The following is a 27,478-nucleotide window of genomic DNA, read 5'->3' on the forward strand; positions in this document are numbered from 1 at the left end:
ATATGCTATTTAGGTTGGTCATAGCTTTTCTTCCCAGCAAGCATCTTTTAATTTCATGGCTGCAGTCACTATCTGCAGTGATTTTGGAGCCCCAAAAATAAAGTCTGTCACTGTTTCCATTGTTTCCCCATCTATTTCCCATGAAGTGATGGGACCAGATGCCATGATCTTTGTTTTCTGAATGTTGAGTTTTAAGCCAGCTTTTTCACTCTCCTCTTTCACTTTCATCAAGAGGCTCTTTAGTTCTTCTTCACTTTCTGCCATAAGGGTGGTGTCATCTGCATATCTGAGGTTATTGATATTTCTCCCGGCAATCTTGATTGCAGCTTGTGCTTCATCCAGCCTGGCATTTCGAATGATGTACTCTGCATATAAGTTAAATAAGCAGGATTATCTGATTAAGTTAAAGGACTACAGGAATTGAGGACCGTGAGTTTCCTAAGAAAAACCTGATCTTTGTTTCTGTGTTTCAGAAGCATTTTAACCACAGGCCCTAGATTTTCTAGGACGTTTTTCTTCAAACATTTATTCTGATTGAATTTTCTGCACATGAATTCACAGACCTTTATAGATAAAAGAAAACTTTTGTCTGATCATCTTACGTCGAGGTGGGACTTGGGAAACGTGCCGTGTGTGTGGTCGGGCGTGGTGTGCCTGGCACCTGGATATATGTGTGTCCTCCCACCAGGCGTGTGGGTCAGAGCTCAGGCTGGCGTGAAAAACACAGCCTGGGTTCCCTTCTTAACTGATTCTTACGGCCCTCGGCAGAAAACACCCTGCTTTCGTATGTGGTGTCAGCTCCCTCATCTGTCTTTCCCTCCTTCTTTCTTTCATTCTTTTTCATGCAGTCTTTGACTTTGTCCCCTCTTCTCTCCTCCTTCTTCCCTTGGTTCACAAGTGGATCTGATTCATCTACGTCAGGTCCTGGTTTTGAAATGATGACAGCCTGAGTGGTGCTTTTGCTTAAGACGTCAACACGTGTATTAAACGTGAAACGTGCACACAGCCCAGGGGCTGTAAGTGCTCCTAAGTGACAGCACGCCCGGGCTCAGGCAGCTTCCCACACAGTCGAGTACCTGGCAGAAACACCTCTGCGGCAGCTGCATGAAGCTCAGGGGAACAGGCAGCTTGGTCTGCGCGTGGCCTCGCTGTGGAAGTGCTTGAGTGGCACACACGAGCCACCTCGCCTCTGCTCAGAGAGAAGCGGGCCGTTCTGTCTTTGCGAAAGGACGCTTGCTAGATTCCAGTGAACGGGCAAGTGTTTCTAGTTGATGGCTCTCCTTCCTGCCTGGGCACAAACACAGCTGGTGGGAAAGCAGCCAGGGGGGCCTGCTACAGTTTATCAGCATCGGGACTGACTTGAGCTCAGGTCAGGTTTTTCTTTTAAGATTCATTTATTTGCTTATTTATTTCTGGATGCTCTGGGTCTTTGTTGGCTCACTCAGGCTTTCTCTGGTTGTGACGAACAAGGACTGCTCTCTAGTTTTGGGGCACAGGCTTGTCACTGTGGCGCCTTCCCTTGTTGCAGAGCACAGGCTCAGTAGCGGTGGTGCACGAGCTTAGTGGCTCCGTGGTATGTGGGATTGTCTGGACCAGGGATTGAACCCGTGTCCCCTGGATTGGCAGGCCGACTATTAACCACTGGACCACCAGGGAAGCCCTGGGTCCGATCTTAATATCTGCAAGACTCCTTCCTCCCTGCTCAGCCCTTCCTGAAGGTCAGGATTAAGTATTGGCTTTGCTCCCGTTACTTTGGGGTTTTACCTGCGAAGGAGGCCCATGCTGACGGCTTTGTTCACAGAGGAACCAGGTGGGTTTGTGTTATGAGTCCTGCATCGAGACACAGTGAAGATTTCATCACCTTCATTCACGTTTAGCCAGATCGCCAGCTGCCTCACTCACAGCTTGACACAGGGCCAGTGACTGTGTGGCTGAAACAGACCAGAGGCTGGGAAGACTTCAGGGCAGGCTTCTTACGACCGTCCTCTGGACAGGGCGGGAGCGGGACTGGGGGTCTGCTCTGCAGAAGGTGCTCAGACACTGCTGTTTTCTCTTCTTTAATCGATTTCAGAGTGTGTGGTTCCAGCCGATTGACATAAAATGTGTTCTCAGACCTCTTTGTCAGCATGCTCACTGCCAGGCTTAAGCTGATCTCTCCACCTGAAAAGAAGTTGGCAGCGGAAACAAATCATGCGTCAGGGATGGAGGGGCACGCTCGGCCTGCTCTGGAGAAAAGCTGTCTCCACTTCACGTAGCGGCCACTGTAGCGGGCGTGCAAACAGCACATGGGGTTTCAAGAGGCACGTGTCTGCACCGAACAGGTCCTGGGAGGACTCTGCCAGGCGAGCCTTTGATAGCGTTTTCTTTGAGTTCTCTTTTCAGAGAGGCAGTCAAATGGTCTCTTTTTTAAAATATGTATTGTTTTCAACTAAGCATCAACTATAATAAAGCCTGGTGCCAGATGCCTTGGAGGTAGAGCTGGCAGCCAGACGGGCTGCCGTCTTCAAGGAGCTGACAGTCTGGTGGAAGAAAGCTGTGCCCACACAGATGAGAGCAGAACAAGGTGGAGGGGGTTTCACAGGACGTGAGGGGAAGGGGAGGGGACGCGTGCCCCCGGAGGGACCAGAGCTCCTTGCAGAGCAGGCGGCCCCGGACTTGAGCGTCCACGCAGACCGCCTGCCTTAGATCAGGCCTCGGTGCACTCCGAAGGAGGTTTTTTTTTTTTTGCTATACACTTGGTACTCAAGAAAGACTTCGGGTGAAGAGAATCTACAGTTTCCTTCCGTCTGGTGTAATTCGATGAATAAAAGAAGGTTCGAACGGACGTGTCCCGAGTCCTGTGGACGATTCAGGGCCTGGCATAGAGGCCGGGCCTCGGTGAGCGTGTTCGTTTCCTGCGCTGCCGTGACAGGCTTCCACAAACGGAGCGGCCGAAAGCTGCAGAAGCATGCTCCCTCTCAGTTCCAGAGGCCGAGTCCAGCCCAGGTGCCAGCAGGGCTATTCTCCCGGCCCTGAAGCAGCAAGACAAGGCTCCGTCCTGCTCGCAGGGCCGGCGTGTTCCGGCAGCGTCTCTGCAGCACCGTCGTTCACCCGGCATCTCCCTCCTCTGTGCTCAGTTAGGCCCCACCCTGATGCATCGGAACCTCGCCTTCGTATCCCGGTGATATCTGCAGAGACCCTCTTTGCAAATCAGGCCGCACTCATCGGTGGCAGGGGTTAAGACGTCAGCGTGTCATTTCAGGGACAAAGTCCAGCCCACAGCCAAGAGCAGCACGGCGTTTCTTTTTTAACCGACTGTTGGTGAACTTGCTGTGGTTTAGTCGCTCAGTCGGGTCTGCCTCTGTGACCCTGTGGACTGTGGCTCACCAGGCCCCTCTGTCCATGGGCGTCTCCAGGCCAGAATACTGGAGTGGGTCACCATTTCCTCCTCCAGGGGACCTTCCAGACCCAGGGATCCAACGCACCTGTCCTGTCCAATGTCTCCTGCACTGCAGGCAGACTCTTTACCACTGATCCGCCTGGGAAGCTTACTCATTTGGATGAAACAGCCGCCAAAGTGCGTGTTCCGCGTCACGCACGCCCGTGGTCTGAATTGCTGCATGTTAGCCCTTCTCTGCGCCCGGGACTGATGGCCGTGAACGGGCTCCCGTGCTCGGCCGTGTCAGCTGTGTTATCATCACGTGTCCCTTCCCTGGGTGGCCTCTGAGTGCCACAGACGGGCTGGGGTGTAGGTTGTTGCCAGTGTTTTACGACAGCCCAGGACCCCTGAGGCTGAGCTACTGGTTAAGAACCCGCCTGCCAGTGCAGGAGACATAAGAGATGTGGGTTCAGTCCCTGGGTTGGGAAGGATCCCCTGGGGAAGGGAATGGCAACCTACTCCGGTATTCTTGCCTGGAGAATCCCATGGACAGAGGGGCCTGGTGGGCTACAGTCCATGGAGTCGCACAGAGTTGGACACGACTGAGCATCTGAGCGCAGCCCAGGACCCCTGAGCCGCCGCCCCGACTCCCATGACACGCCCACTGGTGAAGCAGTGACTGTCGCCACCGGGGCCCCATTGCTCCCCACCACCGCGTGCCAGGTGATAGTGAGCATTCAGGGTGGCCTTTCACGGCTGGTGCCTTGCGTCTGAGGAGACACTCAGGAGAAGGGGGCATTTCTGGTTGTTCTCCAAGCACAGTCCCGGGACCTGTCCTTGGGATCCCCGCCCGAGATCATGTTTCATCCGACCAAGGACCGGCAGTGCCTGCCTCCTGTTTGGGAGAAGGCACCCACTTTTTGCCACCAAAAGACGTTACGGCCCGATCCCTTTCCCCCTGCCGTGGCCTGTGGTGTCCTGACCTGTGTTAGGTGCCCAGTAACCGTGCCGCGTGCCCCACGGCACTGTGCTGTCTGAGCCCTAACCAAACGGGAAGTGTAGAAAGTGCTGTTTCTGGTATCAACCATCCGCTCTTCGGCTCAGCAAAGCCGCTGCTTCAGGGGACCACAGCAGGATCAGGGAGGACTCCAGGCTGCTGCCTGCTTCCTTGAAGAGAGCACAGGAGGTATCGCAAAGACGGGGCATAGAAGTCGTGCCTTTCTCTTGCCGGGCACGACCCTGTGAAACTGACCTGGAAAGAGTGCGATCTCCCGTCCAGAAACGGACTCTACGTGACCGGGACTTTCAGCAGACCCTGCGTTCTCTCCAAAACCCACCGTGGATTCCCTGGTGTGCCCTGAAGTCCAGCCCTGCAAGCAGGGCACCGCGGTGGGAGGTGGGCAGGGAGTGGGTGCCCGAGCGGGTGAGACAGCTTCAATTTAGTCAGTCCCTCTCTGCTTCCACACAGTGACCTAAAAAGAAGTATTATCCCCTGGGGTGCTTTTGGAGTTGTTGGTCTAAATTGTTTCATTTGGATTCACTCTCAACCACACCTTCAGAGAGCCCCGAGCGTCCCTGGACAGAAGGAACCTCGGCGGGGAGGGCTTCCTGATTCCACACTCGGGGGTACAGCAGAGCCTCGGTGATTAGTTTATGGCCCGGATCATTGTATTTTTATTACACTCATAAAACCTGTGTTTCTGCTCATTTTCCTAATGGCTTCAATGAGCTTCTGTACCTTCTCCAGGCACATTAAACCACGGCGTGCGAGAAGGGCCGATTAGGGCCAGTCTGGGAGCCGGCAAAGCTTAGAGCAGGCGTCCGCCTTGAGTTGTTGGATTTGCACTGAAGAAGAGGGAAGCGCGTGGGCTCGAGTGCAATTCATATTTGTGTGGGCTTTTCTGTAAACATCGCAGCAAGTCCCATTAAATTCCACCGCAGATGATACACCACGAGGGGCCTTAAGAATATTAGCTGTTTCCATCACGGGGGTGGGGGTGAACCAATATTAAAAGCGACGATATCGTGCGCACATCTGACTTTCAGAATATAATTTAAAGGGGACTTAGCAACAAGAGCATGACGGGAAAGCATTTTATACCCGAGTTATGTGGATTTTATAAACTACAAGATCTTCATCAGATTGTTAAATCTATGTTTTCAAGAAATGGAAGCTCGGATACAAACTTCACGTCTAGACGCAGTTGTTTATAAAGACTTCTGAGAAGTTAGCGTAACCCAGCACAGGGAATGCGGAGACTTCGTCACTGCATTCAACGTGCCAGCAGGGCCTCAGGCTGCTCGGGGATCCCTTAGAATCAGTGAGGTGAGCGACTGAGCATCAAGTCCACGGCCGCCCGCTGTGACACGCGTCTGAAAAGGAGTCGGGTTCAAGGGCCTCTGTGTCCTCACCAGGCCTGGTGTTCAAATGTGGGTCCGTTTGCGCGTCCCGGAGCTGGTGTAGGGGCTGCGGTGGACGACTGTCAGTTCAGGGTGCCCTCTCCTTTGGGCAGAGCTGCTGTATTTTGGTAGAAGTGGGCATGCACTCTCTGTAACGCACGTGGGCAGGAATCTTCCAGAGTCGGCTTCAGGTGGGATGGCAGCTCCACAAAGCAGACCGCTTCTCTGGTCCCACGGTGGTGACGAGCACACACACACGTGCCCGTGATTTCCCCCCGTGTCCCTCGGAACAGCGGCGTGTCCGAGCCGGCAGGCTGCCCGCCTGGGGCCCAGCACCCGATGCCCAGTGGCCTGTTTGTGGCACGTCAGAGACCAGCAGGGAGGACCCGTGGCTGAGCAGAGCAGGGAACCCAGGGGGTGTAAGGCGTGGAACGGGTTTACTGCATCCCGTTTGCAGTGTCTCCTGGAACGTGCAGACTGTGGGCCCCTGTGCTCAGCTGCAAAGGCAGAGCGCACCGCCTGCGGAACCAGTTTCCTGGGGACGGAGGCCGCGTGCGCCGTGCGTCTGGGGCGCTGACTCCGCGAGTCACGGGGCTCGGCAACTGACCGGTTTCCCGGGGACAGGCCCGCGTGCGCCGTGCGTCCGGGGCGCTGACTCCGCACTGGCGGGGCTCGGCGCCTCACCCGCCTCTTGGTCCGCAGATGGTGTGGGAGAGCGGCTGCGTGGTCGTCGTCATGCTGACGCCCCTCGCGGAGAACGGCGTCCGGCAGTGCTACCGCTACTGGCCGGACGAGGGCTCCAGCCTCTACCACATCTACGAGGTACTCCCAGGGCGCCCGCAGGGCCGTGGGCAGGGGGTGTGGCAGCTGTGGGCGGTCCCATCCTGGGCAGACACCGGGCGCCGTCCCTGGAAGCCCCAGGAGGTTTGCCCAGCCCTGCGGTCAGCAGACCCTGCAGACAGCCGTGCCACGGGAACTCTGCCAGAAATGGTGTGGTTTCCATTTTTAAATTCCATGAATCCAAATTCGGCCAGAAAGCAACCAAGAAAGGACCTCGCGGGGGCCTGTTTTCAGGAAGCAGCCCTGTTGACCCTGGTTCTTCGCGGCCCACATGCACCCCGGCTCCCGCTGCTTCCCGGGCCCTGTGTCCGTAGCGCCCACTCGGCCTTTTGATTCGCGGGTCCCCTGCTGGGCAGCTCGGTTCCTCGGCTGGCTTCTTGCCCACATCAAGAAGGAAATGAATGACCTTGGGCAGTTACACCAACACCAGGGTGTGCCTTCGACTTTGCTTCCCATTGAAATTCGTCAGAACACCAGAGTCCCTCAGGAGGGCTTGCCTCAGACGTCCGGATGTTCCCCTCTGAGCTGGTCATGGTTTTGGGGTCCCCGCCCTGGGCTCCCAGCGCTCACGGCCTGGCAGCGTCTATACGAACCTTTCGGTTTCGCCTTTCTGCAGCTGGGTGGGGCCTCTCTTATGAAAGGCCACTGAGAATAGAACCCCGTTTGAGTTTTTGTCCGAAAGTATAATTTTTTTCTGGTGAATTTTCTTGGAGCTTTATATGGCTTAGAAAAGACAGAAAGTGGACTCATTTCGATTGTAACGCATTTTTTCCCAATAATTTGACTATTTTGTCCCTGACTGACATGTAAACAAAAGAAGCACAAAGTGACCTTTTGTGTAAACCGTGTTGAACTTGGCAGGCTGGACGGGCCCCCCACCTGCCCCACAAAGTGGCTCCGCGCCGGGAGCCGGGCCCCCAGCCGACGTGCTCTCTGCCCCGCCCCCGCCCTGTCCGCTGCCCCCACACAGGTGCATCTGGTCTCTGAGCACATCTGGTGCGAGGATTTCCTCGTGAGGAGCTTCTACCTGAAGAACCTGCAGACCAGCGAGACTCGCACAGTGACACAGTTCCACTTCCTGAGCTGGTATGACCAGGGGGTGCCCTCCTCCACCAGGTCCCTCCTGGATTTCCGCAGGTAAGACCCGCGGCCCGCCAGCGGGGTAACGCGCTCGGGTTGCCCCCAGAGGGAGGGGACATCTGGGTCTGAGGGGCTGCTCGCTGTGAGACATGCCGTCTGTCTTATGCTTGTGCGTCACAGGTACATCCGTGTTGTCTGCAGAGGAGAGGAGGGAGGTTGTGGTAACTCACATGTTGGTTGTGAGGCGTCTGTAGCTTTAGAGGTGTTAGACGCTAGAGGGGCTGGGTATCTTAGAATTCTGGAAATGTGGCCATGGTTATCAGTAAGATTCTTCAGCGGGGCAGAATTCCTGGGGTTCATATTTCACAAGGTATGGATGAATACAGCCCAGAGTTTTGGCTACTCAGCTGCTTAGAGATGGTGGTGAGAATGAGGCCCAGATGACTAGCTAATGGGTGACCTTGGATAAACGCCAGGCCTGGGGTCACACGTAACTCTGTATCTGTGGTGCAGTTTTGAAACTGACGGTTTTAAACATCTAGAAAGAAAATGAAGATGTTGAGGGCTACACAGAGCCATACTCTACGCTCCCTGGAACCTCCCTTACATGTTACTGATTGGAAGTAGGCTTCCAGTAAATCTTCAAAACAGGAAATTGGAGAGTCAAGACAAAACACACTTTAACGCACTTGAATTGCGCGTGATCAGGAACTGACTTGTGTCTGAACAGTTCACAGACACGTAACCCCTGGGTGTGGCAAGTGCTGCTGTCGTCAAGGTGGGGTTTCCAGCGTAAAGCTGGGTGTCTTGAATTTGGGGCAGATCCTGAAGGTTACTTTGATACCACTTCTCTCCTTTTAGTCCACTTTGGAAAAACAAAACAGGGTTTGTTTTCTCTTTTTTACTGGATAATCCTTTGTATCAAATAGCACGTGAAACAGCTCCCGGAGAGACACTTGCTTGGCGTCATACCCGTCACCCTCAGTCCGTCCCCAGGGAGGCAGGGGCGCATGACACACACCCAGACGTGCCCCCCGCCCCCACCCATCCCGATCGCCTAGTCATTTTTTACATTTTCTTAATACAAATTTATTTCTAAAAACCTCGCTTAGAGCCCGTTTCCTGACAGAATCTTCAAAAAGCGGTCAGTACCGGCAGAACGGGCGCAGCTGCGCAGACGGCCCCCCGCTCCGGCCGGTGTACTTGCTCACATGTGCAGATGGCGTGTTTCTAACTCCACATCCGTGTGTGGAATCGGACAATCCACAACCCACCCTCTGTGTGTGCAGTCCGTCGGAAGACAGATTGGATTCCCCCGCTTCCCTCTCTCCAGAGTCCCAGGAGACAGGGCCCGAGAAGGTTTCGGGAAATGAGATGCTTACAGGCCCTCGGGCCCATCTCGCTGGGGAAGGCCAGCCCGCCCTCAGCAACGGTCGGGGCTGCTCACGTGGCCCCAGGCCTTGGTCTCGTCACATCCTCAGGGCGCGTGGCGCTCACACACAATCGCTGCTCTGTGACTCTCTGTCCGGCAGAGGAGACGGCTGGGAAGACGCTGGTCACTGCAGGGCAGTGGGCTGCGGGGCCCCCTCTGAACAATAGACCCAGCTCGTTCCCTCTCTGGCCGAGCGTGTTCATCAGGGACCGAGATGTGTAATTAAATATTTCTGGCGCCCAGAGGGAGCACATTTACACTTTAAAGAGAAACTGCTAAGCTAAGAGATAATTAGCATCACATGCGAGGGCTTTGCTCTAGAAGAACTCTCTCCGTCTCTGTCTCTCTCTCTCGTGGCTGTGTGCACTGACATTCACTAATGCTGCTCTCTGTAAAAACGGACAACCCTTACTTTGCCAGCTAATTAGCGGTGGCCAGTGTCATTTTTGTGATGTTGCAGCTAGTAATATGAGCCCAGTTGCATAGTCACAAAAGTGATCATTGGAAACTGTGACTGTACTGCAGGGACAGTGTGGGAAGCCCCCTTTCTGAGCCTCTCACGCCCTCTGGCCTTTGCTTGCTGGTGGTTGCATGGCGGTTCCCTCTCACGCAGTGACCCACGGGTCGGTTTGTATCACTAACCGTTCTCTCTCGGCGAATTCCTCCTGTTGCAGTATACGCCGTCGCCACTTTTCTCAATGTTTGGCCTCTTGCTGACTGACAATTTGTTCCAGTAAAGTAAACCAGACAGCTGTGCGTTGCTCTTCTCCATGAATAACCCGCGTCTCTGTCTCGGGTCGACCAGATGGACGCTGTGTGGACTCTGTGCTGCTTCTGCTTTGCCTTTTGTGATGCTCTGTGTGGTAACAACACAAGTGTCTGGTTCTCTGTGATAAACTTCTCCACCACAGCAGCACCCAGGACCTCACTGCTCGCCTCCTTGGTTGCTCATGGCTGTCGACAAGTAGGGTTAGCACAGGGCGGGGCTGGCGTGGATGTCAAAGTGCAGTGAGACCTCCCTGGGGGCCCCCGAGGCAGCCGGTCACAACACACGTGCAAGAATAACACTTTAAACAGGTGCCACAGGAGAGGCCGGGGCTGCAGGCACGGGGAAGCCAGTGCAGCCAGGAACCCGCGTCTCAGCAGCGATTCTTAGCCAGGGAGGTGATGCTCACTGCGTTCTGACACAGAGCAGCCTGACCAGCTGTACAGGAAGCTCCGCTGGTCCGCCGACTCCCTGTGTTGTTCTTGGCCAAACCAGCACAGTTTAAAGAAGACCGTCTTCTTGTTCTGTTTATTTCTTTTTTAATGGACCCATTTGTGCTTGGTCCCATCAGAAAAAAAAATGAGCAAAACTGGGTGACTGACCAAAAGTTGGAGTTAGCCTTTAGAAACACGGGCAGGACCTTCAGGCAGGAAATAGAACTGGAGGAGCCCAGCTGAGGTGGTCCACACATTAAGGATGTGGCCACTGAGAAGGGTCCAGGATGACTTGCCCTCTGAAGGCACCGGGCCTGTTGCGGCAAGCCGCCCCAGCTCCCGGCTCCACACATACACACACAGTGCATGCATCACGCCTGACACATGCCTGTGCACGCGCACACACATGACCTGTATGGGGCTGGCGGGCTCCCCGCCGCTCACACTGGAGGCACGTCCTCGGGGTCTGGCATCTGTTTTGTCGGAGCTGAAGCTCCCGTTGCCTTGACAACCTGAGTCGGGGAAAGGGAGGTTTAGAAGGAGGAGCAGGCGGGTCTGTTTTCCAATACCTTTCATCCTCAGAGGGCAGAGCACTTTCTAGGGACCCCATGCCCGTGCGCCCTCAGCTCTGAGCCATCCGCATTCCCTCTGCCCAAAGCCTTGGCCCAGCTGCCAGCCCGAGCAGGGAGCCGCTGCTGCAGTGGCGATGACACGGCCTCAGGGAGCAGCATGTGGGCCTGGGTCCTCACCTCCAGCTGGAGGGCTGGGCCCAGGCGTGGTCACCTCCAGGCCCGTCTTACCGGAATTGCACAGCCAGGCCCGCCAGCCCTGCTGCTGGTCAGGAGGGTGGAGCCTCCCTTAGAGGCACCTGTTCTGTTCAGGCCACAGCGTAAGTGGGAGCTCAGCCCAGCTCCGAGGTCTGGGCATTAGCGTCATTTTACCTGATGCTGGAATACCCCTCAGCTCCTCTGTCAGATACCACCCTGGGCTTCCTCCCAGCCCCACAGCCTCTCAGGCTTCCATGGCAAAAGGACCCGCTGATTGAAAGTCCACGTTCAGCTGTCTCCGTGCTGAGCGGACAGGCCTTAGCAGAGAAATGACATTTTCCCATTTCCAGCATGAAGTAAGAGGTTTTTCTCCACCATCATCCTTTTCAAAATTTTATTTTCCGTCTTACATTGTGTAAATTCACACTCACAGCCCGTCTTACACACCCACTCACACACTTTTCCTTCCAATTAACCAAAGCTCAGTGTTTGCTTTTCTTCATTTAGGAAGATTTTCCTAAGAACTTGGATGTACTTTGTAAACATGTTTATGTCTTTCATTGAATTACAAGAAATTTCGAGCTTACACAGTGAATATTAAACTGTGCTCTGTTTTGATTTAGGACTTGGGTACAAAACCCTAATCTGTGCTTCTTGTTAATTTGCATAAACGCTGATCTAAAACCTGCACAACAGGGTTGTTTTACATAAAATCAGGTTTATAAAAGTGGAAAAATTTGTCTTGTACACAGTTGAGGTTTCTCCAAAATTTAGATGTCCTTACAAAACTGACAGGTCAAGAAATGTCTTGAAGATGCTGTTCTGAGATGTCATGGTAAGAGTACATTTAGTGTGGTGTCTAGACTGTGAGAAATTCAGTGTGTAAATTGCTAAACTCAAAAATTTCCGTGAGGAGTCTAGACATGCCGCAACGACGAAAGTCAAACGAACTAGAGCAACAGGCGGGGACGGGGGGTGGGGGGCCCAAGCCGATGGGCCGGTCGACTGGAGGCCAGAGTTCACGCTTATTAAGGGAAAAAGCAACCTGCGCAAATGTAAGAATTGTTTTCAAGGCTCTGTCTAATAATGTAATATTGGAAAGAAAAATAAGCCTTGGAAAATGTGTGTGTCATTTTGATTTTCTTTGTCAGAACAGGCCACTAGAGGACCATGCCCACAGGACGGCCTGTCTGCTTTGGCTGCGGCCGTTGGTGACTGCTGCGGGCCTAGCGCATCGCCGTGACTTCTGTGTCTCTTTGTTTCAGAAAAGTGAACAAGTGCTTCAGGGGCCGCTCTTGTCCGATCATTGTCCACTGCAGGCAAGTACAGCCGCACCCTGATAACGTGTGTTAATAATCGTCCACTGCAGGCAAGTACAGCTGCGCCCTGATAACGTGTGTCCGCTGCCTCAAAAGTAAACACTGTTGGATATAGAAGCTCAGCTTCCTAATTGCTTAATAACATATCTAACTGGTGCTTCTTAAGGAAACAGAGGATAATAGCTTACTTTATGTTAAACCTCCTGGGGCCGCTACACAAGCACCTTGAGATGGTGTATGTGTGGTGTGGTGGGGTCTCAGCCCAACACCCTCTGCAGACCTGTGGAACCTGTGCCAAGCACTCGGGGCCACTGGTGGACGGGACAGAACCTGGAATCAAAGGAGTGGCCTTTGGGTGGAAGTTCAGCGGCTCATGTCCTTGAGAAGGTTACACCAAGCCTGGAAGAGAGAATCCCTGGAAGAGAGCTCCCTCTGAGGGTGGGCCCTGCACCTGTCTGCACCAGTGAAGAAGTGTGCTCTATCTTCCAGAACATCTCACAGGCTGTTCCCTCTGTCTGGGATAAAGAAGAACTAGGTCTCCAAAGACCAAACACCAAGTCTGCCCATTCCGTCAAGAGTGTGTGCATGCGTGTGTGTACGTGCACTAGTCTGAGTGTGTGTCTGTGCATGTGTCTGGGTGTGCATTTCTGAGTGTGTGCATCCATCTGAGTGTGTGTGCGTGTGTGTGCATGCATCTGAGTGTGTCAGTGTGTCTGTGCATCTGCATGTGTGTGAGAATGTGTCTGAGTGTGTATGTGAGTGCATGCACACATCTGAGTGTATCTGTGTGGGTGTGTATGTGAGTGTGTGTGTCTGAGTGTGTGTTTGAGTGTGTATGTGAGTGCATGTGCCTGTCTGTGTGCACCTGTGTGGGTGTGTATGTAAGTGTGTGTGTCTGTGTGGGGGTGTGTGTGTGAGTGTGTATGTGAGTGTGTCTGAGTGTATGTGAGTGCATGCACACATCTGAGTGTATCTGTGTGGGTATGTATGTGAGTGTGTCTGAGTGTGTGTGTATGTGAGCGCATGCACACATCTGAGTGTATCTGTGTGGGTATGTTTGTGAGTGTGTATGTCTGAGTGTGTGAGTGTGTATGTGAGTGCATGCATACATCTGAGTGCACCTGTGTGGTGTGTATGTGTGTGTGTCTGAGTGTGTGTTTGAGTGTGTTGTGTGTGTCCGTGAGGGAGGAGGAGTACAGAGTGGTTTGGGTCCCTGGGAAGTGAACCAGAACACCCTTGACCCGCCCAAGGTGCAGCTCCGGTTGGCGTTGGTTCCGAGGCTGGTCTGGGAGGAGCCTTGGGCGGCTGGCATGTCACTGGGGCACCAGTGACCCCGGCGTGGCTGTGTCCCCACTCAGTAGTGCTATGCGGAGTGGTTCTCTTTCTACCTGAGCCTTTTTCTGCTCTTTGAGAAATACGTTGACACCAAACCCAGTGACTCTTTGCTGTGAAAGGACAACCGACAGGCTTCCGGGCTACCAGCTGGCTGGCAGGTCTGAGACAGAGCAGACGCGGTGGCCATGCAGGCCCCCGGGTCCTGAAACGGAGACGCTTCCCTGCCAAGTCAGCGGGTTCCACCAGGGGTGCCCATGGGCGGGGGACAGCCTGCTGGGCCGACAGCCCTCTCAAGGCACCGCACAAGAGAGCAGAGACGCCGGGCCGCCGCCTGAAAGGCCGCCTTCCTTTCCTGTTGCCGCCTGCTGCTGAGCCACGGCTTGGAACACTCTCACAACCCTCGTCCAGAGGAGGACTTTCCACTGGGGCCGAGGGAGGCTGCAGGGAGGCTGGAGGAGGTGATGGGGGCCCGGACGCGCCCCCCGCGGTGGAGCAGATGAATGGGTGGAGGACGGGCCTCCATGGGGTGGGCCTGCCGAGGCCTGCACCCAGCCTTCCTCCCCCGCAGCCAGCCCCCTGCAGGCTCCGAAAACAAGTGCCATCAGCGCCAACACTGCAAGCCAGTTCTTTATTTCCTTTTTTCCTGACACAATTTGCTGAATCTTTGACCAAGAGGGGAGAAAAAGGGAAGAAAGGAACAAATCAACACAGGCACAATAGCTAATCCGTAGCACAGCCCAGAAGAAAGCTTCATCTCCTCCCTCCCCTCCCTCCTCCCCCTCCCTCCTCCTCCTCCCCTCCTCCTCCCTCCTCTTCCTCCCCTCCCCCTCCCCCCTTCCCTTCCTTTCCTCCCTCTCCCTCCATTCCCTCCTCACCTTCCTCCCCTCCTTTTCCTCCCTCCCCCTCCCCTCCCTCTCCTCCATTCCCTTCTCCCTCCCCCCTCCTCCCTCCTCCCCTCCATCCCTTCCTCCCTCCCCCTCCTCCCTCCCCCCTCCATTCCCTCCTCCCCCTCCCACCCTGACCCCCCATGCCCAGCTCTGTGTCTCTTCCTCTCCAGGTCCCCGCCCTCCCCTCCTCCCATGGGCCCCCTGGGCCGCGAGGGCACACGCTGCCGTGGGCATGTGGGGCGTGGGGGCAGCACGGCCTGTCGCGTCCTCACCTCTCTCCTTCTGTTGACAGTGACGGCGCTGGCAGGAGTGGCACCTACGTCCTGATCGACATGGTTCTCAATAAGATGGCCAAAGGTAAGAGTCGGAAGGGGCTGCTCTGTGAGGCTCCAGCCGGATGGTGTTGCCATGGCAACCTCGGTGCAGCAGTCACAGAAAGCCATGGGGAAATTAGCCTGTTGTCCCTTTTCTGAATCGCAGGGAAGCTGTTTGCAGCAAGCATGTTCATTTCTGAGGGTCCTCCTTTGTCACCACCTCCGCCCGGGGTCGCATGCCAGGCTCAGGGCACAGTGGGCGATCGGCATCCTGTGTTAACATCACAAGTGGGGAGAGGGCCATCTTGATCTTCCAGGGCTGCGGTGGCTCAGAAGAGCCTTAAACAAACCCTCCCTGTTGTTAGAACTATATTTGCAAAATTCAGAGCCTAGACTCTCTGGTGGAGACTGTCTCTGCAGGAGCCCCCCTTTATCTCTGGTGGAGACTGTCTCTGAAGTAGCCCCACTTCAGACACCCTGCGTGTAACAGCATCTGGGTGCTTGGGCTCAGAGGACTATGACCTGAGCACAGACCCTGGGTGAGCTTGTGGCTTGGGTGGGATTTAGCCCCCGAGAGTGCGGGGACTGAGGGGGCTGGCGGCTCCCCAGTGTGCTCCACACGCCAGACCTGTGAGGTGTCCCCTGCGAGGCCAGCACACCCCAGAGCCAAGTGGGAGATCCCCTTGGACCCGCCTCTGGGGGAACCAGGCACATGTCAGCGGGGAGACCCCAGCCTGACCTGCGGGGCCCCTCCTTGTCCTCAGCCTCTGGGGACTTGGGAAGGGAACCCTGGGATGGGCGCCATCTCCCGGTCTCCTTCCCGCCTGAGAAAACCCCATCTCCTCTACGTGGGCACACACCCATGCACACACTCACACGTGTGTCCTTAGTGGGGGCACCTGGCTTCCAGGAACCCACCCTTCACCCTTTGCCTGGCAATAAGAGCAGACACCAGTTGTAGAAATGGGTTTCTATACATCGTCAGACAAGTGCCAGCAACTCTGAACCAGGCATCTTTCTTACTCCATCTTCTCCTGGTTAAAAGAAAAGCAGAAAAGCAGAACACACTTCTAGGCCAAGGATATATGGTTGCATGAAGATGAAACGATGGCCGTCGCGTTACGCCCAGGACTACAGAGCACGGTCAGGTTCCGAGACGCCAGGGCCCAGGCAGCCCCCACCCCGTGGGTGCCGCAGGCTCCCTGCCGGCTTCAGGGTCCAGGGGACAGTGGGCCCAGCTTGTACACCAGAGGGTGTTTCTCACACCCTGAGGCAGTGCTGAGGCATGCAGACAAAGAACCAGCAAACCGGATGCAAACAACGGCTCTTGATAACGTGGCTTGGTCTTAGAGCCGCAAAGCTAACTCCAGTGGGAAGGTCGTTTGTGCCTCTCCATCTCATCAACTGGGTCTGTCTCTTCATTTGCAAGCGCACAGTTTCTGCAAACCCGGAGTCTCCGTGGGTCTCCTGCCTCCTCCCACCCTTGCCCCCCAACCCCCGCCACCAGGCCCAGAGTGCTTCCACCTGATAAACCAAACACCTTCCGAGACTGTGGATCGTCTCGCACGTTTGAGGAGACATCTGTGTGTGCAGGCAGGTGACACGCAGCCTCACGGGCACACACCGCCACGTGGAGTCCAGCTCCGCCCGAGGAGCGGGCCCCAGCAGTGCTGGAGGGGGTCGGTGTCCAGCTCGCTGGTGTGACAGCATGGGGTGCTGAGCAGAGCCACAGCCCAGGGCAGGCGGCGGCGACTCCCCATCCCAGCTGGGCCCCCTCATTCAGCGGCCCGTCCGCCTGCCGCGTCCTGTCAGATTCCACTGGAAGTGCAGGCTGGCGGCAACAATGTGAGCCCAGCCGTGTGGAACCGGCCCGGGAGGGCGGGTGCTGAGCCCTTTCTGAGATCGGTCACCCCTCACTCTGCCCCTGACCTGCTCCCCTCTGCCCGAGGGGCCCACACTGGGCCATCCCCTGACCCGGGGCCCAGCCGCGGTCTCGGGGCAGATCAAAGGGCAGGGTGGCCCCTCGGCCAGCGAGGGGCCCTTTCCCGGGCCTTCCCAGCGAGCAACCACCAGGGTTTTGTCCTGGGCCCGGCCGCGCGGCCCCGGGCGGTGGGGGTGCCTTTGTCTGGCCTGAGAAGCCGGAGGCCCGACTGCCCGCCTGTGCTCATCAAATGATCAAAGGCCGCGGGCCTAGACACGAAAGCTTTCTTCCCGTCTCCTTCTCTTAAAAGGAATGAATTGCAGAAGGACCTGAGAAGGCCTCTCCTGCAGCCGGGCCCATCAGCCCTGGCCCCCAGGGCCGCGGGGACGCTCCGCAGCCGTCAGGACCCCGCCCGGGGCCTGGTGTGTTAGCAGTGCTGTTCTGCCAGCCGGAGGGAAAGCAGGAAACCCCGGGAAATCCTTCTGCGTGTTTTTCCTGTGGCCCCAAACACGTTTCTAACTCAGGGTTAACGTCTTGGGTAGAATCAGGGTTTGATAGCGTTCCCCTCTCGCGGAGGAAAGTGCAGCAACTCTGGCTTTGCAGCCAAGGTACTTTCCAAGCTGTGCCTTTTACATTGTCCAAGACGTCTCTTCGCCCAGGGTTTTTCATATTTCGCCACAATTTTTTAAATGAATGGAGGGTGCCAGACAAATGGGGGGGCTTCCCAAGGATCACGTTGGCTGGGTTATCGGGAGGCGGCAGCTTCGCTGGCTGCGGGCCACTCGGCAGGAGCCCCACCGGCTGTGCCTCCTGAGCCCCAGCCACTGGGGTGTCCGCGGGCCCGGGCCAGCCTGGGAGCCTGTTCCTTTTGTTTGGCGGGAGCTGCAGGACTGGGATTTCATCGCATGACGCAGAGCGTGGGCCCGAGTCCACAGGTGCGCCTGGAGACGCCCAGGAAGCTCGCATCAGCTGGGAGCTGCTTCTAAATGGTCTCAGCACGGAGCGTGAGCGGATGTCCGGCGCCTGTGTGGCCGTCTGTCCAGCCCCTGGTCTCTGTCTTCGGCAAGCTCACCCATTTCCCGTTTCCCCGTCACATGGTGGCATCGGTGAACATCTCCTCTTCCACGGGGGCGTATAACCTCCCCTGTGCCCCCGTCTCTGTGGCTCCGACGTCTCCAGGGACCTCGAGTGGGTGGAAGCACACGGGTGTGCCCCTCCGTGTCTGGCTTCTCTCTGAGCGTCACGTCCTGGGGCTGACCGTGCTGTAGCAGGTGTCGGGACCGCCTCCCTGGTTGAGGCGGAGTAACGTCCCCCCGGGACGGACCACGCTTACCTTGTTCACCGTCCGTCCAGGCACACGGGTTCCCTGCATCTTTCAGCTACTGAATCACGACTACTCCAATCATGCTGTGCAAATATCTGTCTGGTTTCTGCTTTCAGTTCTTTGGGGTGAAATACCCAGAGTGGAATTGCTAGGTCGTGTGGTCTTGTTCTGATTTCTCGAGGAGCTCGCGTTACTGTTTTCCACGGCAGCTGCACCGTTTTCCGCCCCCAACAGCAGCGCACGGGCCAGGGCTGTGGCCGGCGTCCCCACACCAGCTCGCACACCGTCGTTCCCTGGGGCTTTGGCAGTAGCCACCCTGGTGGCCGTGAGGTCTTGCTGCGGTTTTGCTTTGCATTTTCCTGAAGACTAGAAATGTCGAGTGTCTTTTCATGTGTCTGTTGACCCTTTGTATATTTTCTTTGGGGAAATGCCTATTCGAGTTCTTTTCTTCCATCTTTTAACTGGGCTGTTGGTTTGGTTGCTCTTGTGTTGTGGGCGTTCTTTATATATTGAGGATATCAGCCCCTTATCAGATATGTGGTGGTGCAAGTACTTCCTCCCATCCTGGGAGAAATAACATTTCTCCTTGAACTTTAAAACCCAGCGCTCCTCCAGAGCTGTGCTGCTCAGTCAGCAGCCGCCAGTCACAGGCGGCAGCTTCGTGGTGAGGTGAAAACGCTGGCCACGTGCTGAGCGCCCAGTAGCACAGGTGCCCAGGGCCTGCCACGCACACGGTGCGGAGAAGGCCTCCCGGCAGGACGCCCCGTGCAACAGCTCTGCTCCGGGGAATGTGCCGAGGGGCTCATGCGTGTGTGTCCAGACCACTGTCTCTCTGTCTCCCTGGGCCCCTCGCCCTGCGCCTCCTCTTCTGTAACCCCTTGACTGGTCTCTTCTGCTCATGGCAGCCGGTGAGATGTGAGAGTGGCCCCAGGAGACCCCTCTCTCGGGGCCACACTGGCTCTTTCTTCAGGACCTGGGTCCCGGCCCGGACTGTGGGGTAGGCGCCCCTCCCCAGCCCTTTCCCCTCTCACAGGTCCTTCTGCTCTTCTCGGCCACCACCACCGTCCTGTTCCTCCCTTCAGCAAATACTGGGCTGAACCACAGAAGTGCCATTCCACCCTGCTATTAACTGAGCACCAGGTCTACACGACGAGCAAGACGGGAGGCGAGCCCACCCTCCTGGGGCCGGCACTCCGTGGAGAGAAACAGGCGGTGTCCACAGCTCAGTGGGCTGCTGAGCACCATCGAGGCCCTGGGGTGCAGGGCTGGGGTCTACTTTGCCCCCATTGCAGAGTCTCGTGTGCATCTGTACCCCATCCTCACAGCACCAAGGGCCCTCAGGGCTCACCGATTCTGACACCTGGTTGCAAACTGAGAAAGCAGATCTCCAAGGTTTGGGGACTTGTTGGGAAGCACCCAGCTGGCCGGGCAATGCAGAGCCCTGGTCTTGCTGCAAAGTGGCCGAGCCCCAGTGTCTGGCGGGGGGGTCAACACAGAAGAGATGCCACCAGGCTGCATGGTCCAGGGACAGGGTGGAGCAGGCAGCGGGTCTGTCACAGCCGCAGCGGAAACTCCGCCAGGGAGGGGAGACAGAGATCGGACGACAGGGCCCTGGAACCGCCGGCTCGCTGATTCGGGTCTGCCTGGCACCAGGGGGAAGGAACACATAGAGCTGGTCCCGGCAGGACTGATTTGGCACCTCTGGACAAGAGGGCTGAGGGGGCAGGACCCCAGGGGTCTGTGCCCACGGGGCTCTGCAGGCAGGGCTGAGCTGACCCCAGCCGTGGACGACCCTTCCACGGGCCTGACTGATTGGGAGAGGCAGGCTGCAAAGAGCAGGGTACGTCAGGAAAAACATCTCACTTTTTATGTTTGGCTGAAGCACGAAGACCCAGCAGAAAATGGATTCTATAGACCGGTCTGCCTTCTGCGTGGCTTCAAGGTGGTAAGACCCCGTCTCCAGCTTGTTGGAGTTTCAGGCTGAGAGAAGCGTTCAGAACCAGGGAGAAGAGAGTCTTCCTTTTGCGTGGAGAACTTGTGTCCCATGAGGTGACGGGCGCCCACCTCTTCCCTCGTCTGTCTCTCCGTTTGGAGCTGAGACTCAGGTCAGGGAGGGCAGGGGTGGGGGCCCAGGAGCAGATGGCCGGGGTGTGACCAGGCCTGGGTGACATGATGCACAAAGTGAATTTAATCGGAGAGGAATGAGACGAAACGGAACCAGCTGCTCCTGGAAAACTTCCCGACAAGCCCGTCGTCTGATCCGGATAGTTTTGTGAACCGTATCCTGCAGGTCGCCTCCGAAATGGTCTCCAGCCTGTGGCTCGGGCCTGGGCAGGTACAGCTGACGGTTCTTCCCTCTCTCCCACCTGCTGACAGGTGGGCAGGGGCCCCGTGCGCCTCGGACCACAGCTGGGGCTCCTGGCCGGTGTGGCCGTCCGCCCCCTGTGCCTCTCAGGGGTCAGACCCGCCCACACGGCCCCCAGGCTCCTCCTCCCTCCTCACTCACCCGATGAGAAGCCAGGAACCTGCTGGACCCCCTCTGCTGCCGGTTCCGGGCCGTCACTCTCCTCCTCCCCTGGACAGGCAGCGGCCAACCTGTCCACTCGTCCCCAAACCCAGACTGTCCCTGTCCCCATGAGTGTCGTCCCCATCTGTCCTGCTGGCCCTGGCAGGCCTGGCTCTCCGTGTTCAGTGGCATCACTTCAGCTCAGAGGCCCAGAGAGTCCTCCTGCCACACAGGTGCCCTGCAGAGCCGTGTGGCCACTCTGATCCTGGCTGCCTCCCCAACCCCACGCACCGTCTCCCTGGAGGCCTCTGAGGCCCAGGAAGACTGCCATGCCCCAGCCTCTTTCAGCAATAGTTCACAGCTCCTCACCAGGCAGTGAGGGTCTGTCTCTGCTCCTGCCAAGAACCGCTCATCCCTTGCGGGTGGTGGGCAGTCGCAGAGCACAGCCACCCAGTCGCTGGACAGTGGCGGGCCAAACACCGTGTTAAGAAGGACTCAGGCGTGCGCTCTGAGCAGGCAGCGGGGTCGGGAACCAGGTCACTTTGCATCAGTGACCCCCCAAAAACCTCCCGTAGAATGTTCTATGACAAGTGCTGATGTCCATGCTGCCCTCAGGAGCTCACAGATCCCCTGGGCCTCCCTGGGCCCCTGCGTCTCCTTTCACCAGGAGAGGAGGCCCGAGGAGTCCTTAGAACAGGGTCTGGAGCTGCCATCCGCTGAGAAACTGAATGGTCCGGCCCCCAGCCAGGCCGCGAGCAGGCCACACACTCAGCTTCTAAACCGGAAATAGACTTGGGGCCGAGGGGCCCGGGGGGCAAGGAGGGCCTGCGATGGGGTTTGGGGGGCCGCTTGGCATCCAGCTCCCCTGGAGCACTCGTCCCGCAGTCCACGGGAAACAAGGGTCTCCCTGCCCAGGGCAGCCGTTGGTCTGTGAGGCCTGGCCGCCAGCACTTCTGCCCTCATGCTGTGACCCTGCAGGGACTCAGGAGCGTGTCCAGGGCCCCACGTGCAGGTCCTGGGGGAGATGGGGCCGGTGGAGTGGGGGGAGGGTGCCCTCAGAGACCCCTGCTCCTGAAGCCTCCGTGTCACTGAGGACTCAGTGGGTCCCCCGCCTCTTCTCTGCAGCCACAGACATCGCCCAGATGACCACTCGCTGTCCCCTCGGAACTCTGACTTGTCCACTGGGGACCCGAGTGTGTCCCACACGGCTCCCTGTGTCACTCAGGCCATGGTGCTGGGAGGTAGTGAGGTCCCCGTGGTGGAGATCTCTGCCTCTGTGTGGCCCAACTGTGACTGCGGGGCGGGGTGTGGGGGGGGGGATCAGGGGGCGGGGTTAGGGGTGATCAAGGAGCAGGGCAGGGCTAGGGGTGGTCAGGGGGCAGGGTTGGGGGTGACCAGGGGGCAGGGTTCGGGTGATCTAAACAGGGATCGAGTGTCTGGCGACTCAGGCCTCTCAGCTTCTCCTGGCCTTCCCACCCACTCTTCCTCTACGAGTTTAACAGTTGCTCCTTCCCAATGGCCTGCGTCTACAGTGGCCAAGATTTGGAGGTATCCCAGTTTCTCCTGAAAAAATGTTTTCGAGTTAGCTTCTAAAAGCTTGAGAAGTACCTGGGCTGTTTGGGTTCTGAGGTCCCCAGTTATCAGTGAACAAGATGCTCATTTGTCTCCTTCAGGTTACAGTTAATCTAGAGAGCCTGCAAAAAATCGTCCTAGTTGTAATTTTGACAGCTCTTCCATCGATTCAGAGCATCCAGAAACATGAAGTAGAAACTGCTTGGCACGAAAGACCCAGGACAGAGCATGCGTGTGTGTGTGTGTGTGTGTGTGTGTCTGTGTGTGTGTGTGCGTGTGCACCCCTGGGAGGCGTGTGGGAGCTGCCTCCTGTGTGCACAGTGTGAGCATGCGTGCGTGTGTGTGCGTCAGCGTGGGGCTGAGGTCTGGAGGGGGGACCCCCACCTGGAGGCACCCAGAGTGGGAGGAAGGCTGCCCTCTGGCTGCGGTGACAGCCACTCGGGCCGACCGCCGGTGAGGACTCGCACAGCCCCTGCCCGTCACTGCCCAGCCCTTCCTTCCAAAATGGAGCTCAGCCAAAGAGCACAGACCCTGGGGCCCAGCTCAGCACACGGACAGCTCCGCCCCGGCCCTGGTCCCTTCAGGTGTATTTAGCATTTCCTGGGTCCCCCCAGAGGGTGGAGTTGAGACAGTTTCCTCCTGCAAAATTCAGACCTTTCTGTCTTGTGCACTCGACACGTGGTGTCTTTTATGCTGCAGAGAAAAGGATGCATTGCATCCCTGCGGTGTGGTTCGCGAAGCCTTCTGGGTTAAAGTCTGACCAGAAGGTATTTCTGTTTCTGACATGACGTCACCGAGGACGCCGTGGATGTGCTGCAGAAGGGAGAGACGAGGCTGGCTCCTGCCCACGCGCTGCGGCCCCTGGGTCACATGGGAGGAGGCGACGCGGCCAAGACCGCGAGTCCCACGCCTCCCTCTGCCCGCTGGCCAGCCCCGGGAGACATCAGCACAGGCCTGGGGACGAGGCGCCGGTGGCCTATTTGCTTGGTTTTCTCCCACTTTGAATTGATTCTCTCATCATAAAAAAAAGCAGTTTTAATATCTTTAATATTAGTGCTCTTTTAATGTTTCTCATTTAATAGTTACTACTTCTATCTAAAGCTTAAAAAACCTCTGTTGTCCTAAAAACGCATTTAACCAATATATGAACTCCAGAGCCGATGGCCCCTGAGTGCCTCAGGAAGCCAAAGCCCCAGCTATCCCTATGTACAGAGTGGTACCTGGGATGGCAGCAGGCCAGGCTCTCTCAGGACCCAGCCGGCCAGCCCGTGTGCCTGGAGTCTGCAGCATGCCCATGGGGTCGTGGGCACCGGGAGAGATGGGTCAGGCTGGACGCTCACCTCGTATGTTGCTGGGTCCACACCCACAGGCTGCATCCACCTCGGTTGCACATTCGTGGAGTCACCAGCTTAAACTGACCACGGAACCACTTACATACATTCGTCTCACGTCTGAACAGTGGTGACTCTCTCCAGTAGAAGATGCTGGAAGCCTGTCCTCCGAACCACACTGTGCACTCCCCTATATTGGTAAAAAACCATCTTCTATCTGAGTTTTATTTGCATCTGTGAAGACTGAGCACTGAAGAATTGATGCTTTCAAACTGTGGTGCTGAAAAAGACTCTTGAGAATCCCTTGGACTGCAAGGAGATCAAACCAGTGAATACTAAAGGAAATCAGCCTTAATATTCATTGGAAGGACTCTTGCTGAAGCTCTAATACTTTGGCCACCTCGTGCGAAGAGCTGACTCATTGGAAAAGATTTTGATGCTGGGAAAGATTGAAGACAGAAGAAGGCGACGACAGGGGATGAAATGGTTGGATGGCATCACTGAGTCAATGGATATGAGTTTGAGCAAGCTCCAGGAGATGGAGAAGGACAGAGGAGTCTGGCTTGCTGCAGTCCATGGGGTGGCAAAGAGTCACTATTCACATGCCTGTCGACCTGGGCAGCGCACCACATGTATCTGTTCGCCTGGACTCTAATGTGTGGTCAGTAGACTGGGATTTGTAGAAAGGACTCCAGCTGAATGTGCTCAAGGGAGCTTCCTACGTGCTTGAGGGATTTAAGTAAATCCTTTTACCTTCGGTGAAGCCTGTTAGAAGGACACACGCCGCCCACCCCGCCCGCCCCGAGGTGGCCCGTCCACTCCTGCACCACGAGGTCACTGGATGCTCAGGGTCACTGAACGAGGTGCAGGGTCACACCTCCCCACCCCCCAGAAGAGCTCCTGCATGGGCGTGCTCTTAAGAAGTCTCCCTGCACGCCTCAGGTGACTAATTACTCCAGTCCTAACGTGCAGGGAGACGGTAGCCCTGACCCACCTGATAAACCCATTCTGTCTGTTTCCAGCTACCCACTTTTAAGCATTCCTTTAATTTCCTCCACTGCAGAGTTTTGGGTTCGGGCTAAGCTTGATTCTGAGACATCGTGCCCTGGCATTTCATATTTTAAAGACCCCGTCCAGGGAAAACCTAATGACACCTTCTCTGTCCTCTTTGTCGCTTCCTCGCCCGGCATCGCTGCAGTACTGGTGCAGCTGACTGGAGGGTCGTCCCGACACTGCCCGGGGAGGGGACCTCCCGTGGCCCCACCTGGAGCCCTGCAGGGAGTGGCCTCAGGGCGACCAAGTAACGGGGGTCCAGGACCGCACGCCGGCTCTCCTGCTCAGACTGGCCTTCCGGGGACAAACGGCTGTTGGAAGAGTCTTTCAAACCAGTTTCAAGGCACAAGGATGCACCTGAGCAAACTTAAGAGAGAAGACAGAGGGGTTAGGTCGGGGCCCCGGACCCCTGAGGCTTTCACTGTAAAGGACTAGGCTCGTCTCCGTCTGATGAGAGGGGTTAGGTCCAGGGCCCCGGACCCCTGAGGCTTTCACTGTAAAGGACTAGGCTCGTCTCCGTCTGATGAGAGGGGTTAGGTCGGGGCCCCGGACCCCTGAGGCTTTCACTGTAAAGGACTAGGCTCGTCTCCGTCTGATGAGAGGGGTTAGGTCCAGGGCCCCGGACCCCTGAGGCTTTCACTGTAAAGGACTAGGCTCGTCTCCGTCTGATGAATCCGCTCCACACACACGCAGGTATGCCGGAGGTGGGGGCCAGAGCTGCCCCAGGTGGCGGCCGGCCCAGGGTCTCTTCCACGTCTGGGTCCGATGATCACAGCTCTGAGACCTGGACAAGCCTTGATTTCCTCTGAAGGGGTTTGGTGACGGCCTGATGCGTGAGAGGAAGTGTTGGCAGGACACCTATCCTTGGGGGGCTGGGGGTGGGTCCCGGCCAGCCCCACTGTGCCACCCACCCAGCTGCGCGTCTGCCAAGATGCACTGCAGACGCTCACCTCTGACCTGTAAGAGGCTCGGGCGCTGGGGACCCAGTCCTGTTCACTGTTCACCTACCAGAGCTCCTGGCAAGACAGGAAAACGGGAGTATATGTGGAATTCATAATTCATGAGATTGCATTTTTAGCTCGAATAGTATTTTTTCCGCGGCCCCCAAGGCCCCTGGAGTCCTGCGGGCGCGACTGAGGGGCGCTGGGCCACAGCACCAACCTGCCCGTGAGCACGCGGGGCGCCCCAGCCTTCCTTAGCGTTGGGAACACTCGCTTCTAACAGAAGGCAGCAGCTCTTTAGAAGCCGGTGTTAGGGGTCTAAGGTGGACGAGGTTAGTCTGCCTTTTCATTCCTCTTAAGTGAAAACCCTACGCAGGAGAAGCTAGAGCTTACCTGCTCCGTTCTCTGAAAACTTCCTGGGGACTTCCTGGGGGCCTCGTGGTTGGCACAGTGCCTTCACTGCCCTGGCCGGGGTTGAGTCCTTGATCGGGGAACAGAGATCTTCCAAGTCTCACAGCCAAAAAAATAAAAATCTTGAAACACCACCAAATAAAGCCAAGTAAAGGCCTAGTCTGTCCTGGCCTCAGCTTGCCGTGGTGTGTGTATCTGCCTCTGATAGCAAGCTTCTGTCCAGCTTTCTTGAGCCAACACAAACGAAAGCCGCCTTGCCCTGTGTTCCTGTATGAACCCCGAAATGCCCCTCCCGGCCAGGCAGCTGAAGAATGACGGTCACCGTCATTTGGCTGCTGAGCCTGGGGGCCCCAGCAGCGGGTGAGGGGCACCGCTCTGCACCGCGCCCGTCTGAGCCCGGCGTGTGTCTATCGGCCCTATGTGCACTGCTCCCGTCTGAACCTGGCGTGTGTCTGTTGCAGGCGCCAAGGAGATCGACATCGCCGCCACCCTGGAGCATCTGCGGGACCAGCGACCGGGCATGGTCCAGACCAAGGTAAGGCGGCCGGGCCTGGGGCTCGGGGTCAGGGCTCATGAGGGCGGTTTTCTCAAAAGGAGTGAGGGGCAAGCCGGCCAGCTGCCTCCCACACCCGCTCCACTCAGGAGGTCGGGGCAACTCTGGCTGCAGCCCCAACGTTCCAGCCTGCGTAGATGTGGTCGGACCTCAGGGCCCGGGACCCTCCGTGTGCCGATGGGGGGAGCGGGGGAACAGTGAGATCTCCACTTCAGAGGCCAGCGATGTGTGTGGCGTGTTCCGCCGGAGCCCACAGCCACAGCCCCGCTGCAAGGTTATCAGGACGGCGGTCACCAGAATGTCCCTGGGCCATGCTGGGCCCCTGAGCACCCTGAGTAGCTTACTGAAAAGGCTAAGTTTGCAGCAAAAGGAGCAGAGCCTAAAGATCCCTGGACAGCCTTGGGTTCACTGAAGCCGGAACCAACGTCCACATGATGGCCTATTCCCTTAGCATTGCAGGAGTGTCCATGTCCAGCCACAGACACCCCACACGCACGTCCTACAGTCGTAAGCACAGGATCCTCTCCTTCCTGGTGTGGCCCGGACTCTCCGGATGCCATCAGCGCCTCCACTGAAGCCACCCTTGCAGAGGACTTCAGTTATAAAAGTCGAAAAGCCCTCCCGGGAGACCAGGCCGCTCTGTGCTCCGGTGCCGAGTGGTGAGGGTCTGGGACCCCCGTCGTCCCAGCTCGGGCTCTTACTGTCCCCTCGGTGTCAGCAGCTCCTGGGCCCAGCTCCGTGCCACAGACAGGACAGGGCAGCGTCTGAGCCTCGAGGGAGGGAGCACAGGCTTCACCCCGCCTGCTCTGTTGGGCGGGAAGGAGCCCAGCGTCTAGTAAGCATGGCGAGCACACTTTGACCCTGAAGGTGGTTTCTCAGAACAGCTTCATGGGCCCCTATGGCTGGTTCCACGTGGTCAAAGTCAGCCCCGAGC

The 27,478-nt window shown here is 56.9% G+C and overlaps 1 protein-coding gene across 1 annotated transcript in view; it reads left to right on the plus strand.

Moving 5' to 3' along the window:
* The window catches only part of PTPRN2 (protein tyrosine phosphatase, receptor type N2), a 598,332-nt gene that overhangs the window by 567,032 nt on the left and 3,822 nt on the right, over positions 1-27,478 (plus strand). The window contains exons 18-22 of the mRNA XM_027538454.1: positions 6,461-6,580; positions 7,569-7,735; positions 12,343-12,396; positions 14,911-14,975; positions 26,453-26,526. Of these exons, the coding sequence (XP_027394255.1) occupies positions 6,461-6,580; positions 7,569-7,735; positions 12,343-12,396; positions 14,911-14,975; positions 26,453-26,526 (480 nt within the window). The remainder of the gene's footprint in view (positions 1-6,460; positions 6,581-7,568; positions 7,736-12,342; positions 12,397-14,910; positions 14,976-26,452; positions 26,527-27,478) is intronic.

This window comes from Bos indicus x Bos taurus, chromosome 4, assembly GCF_003369695.1.
Source record: "Bos indicus x Bos taurus breed Angus x Brahman F1 hybrid chromosome 4, Bos_hybrid_MaternalHap_v2.0, whole genome shotgun sequence".
Taxonomy (NCBI): Eukaryota; Metazoa; Chordata; class Mammalia; order Artiodactyla; family Bovidae; genus Bos; species Bos indicus x Bos taurus.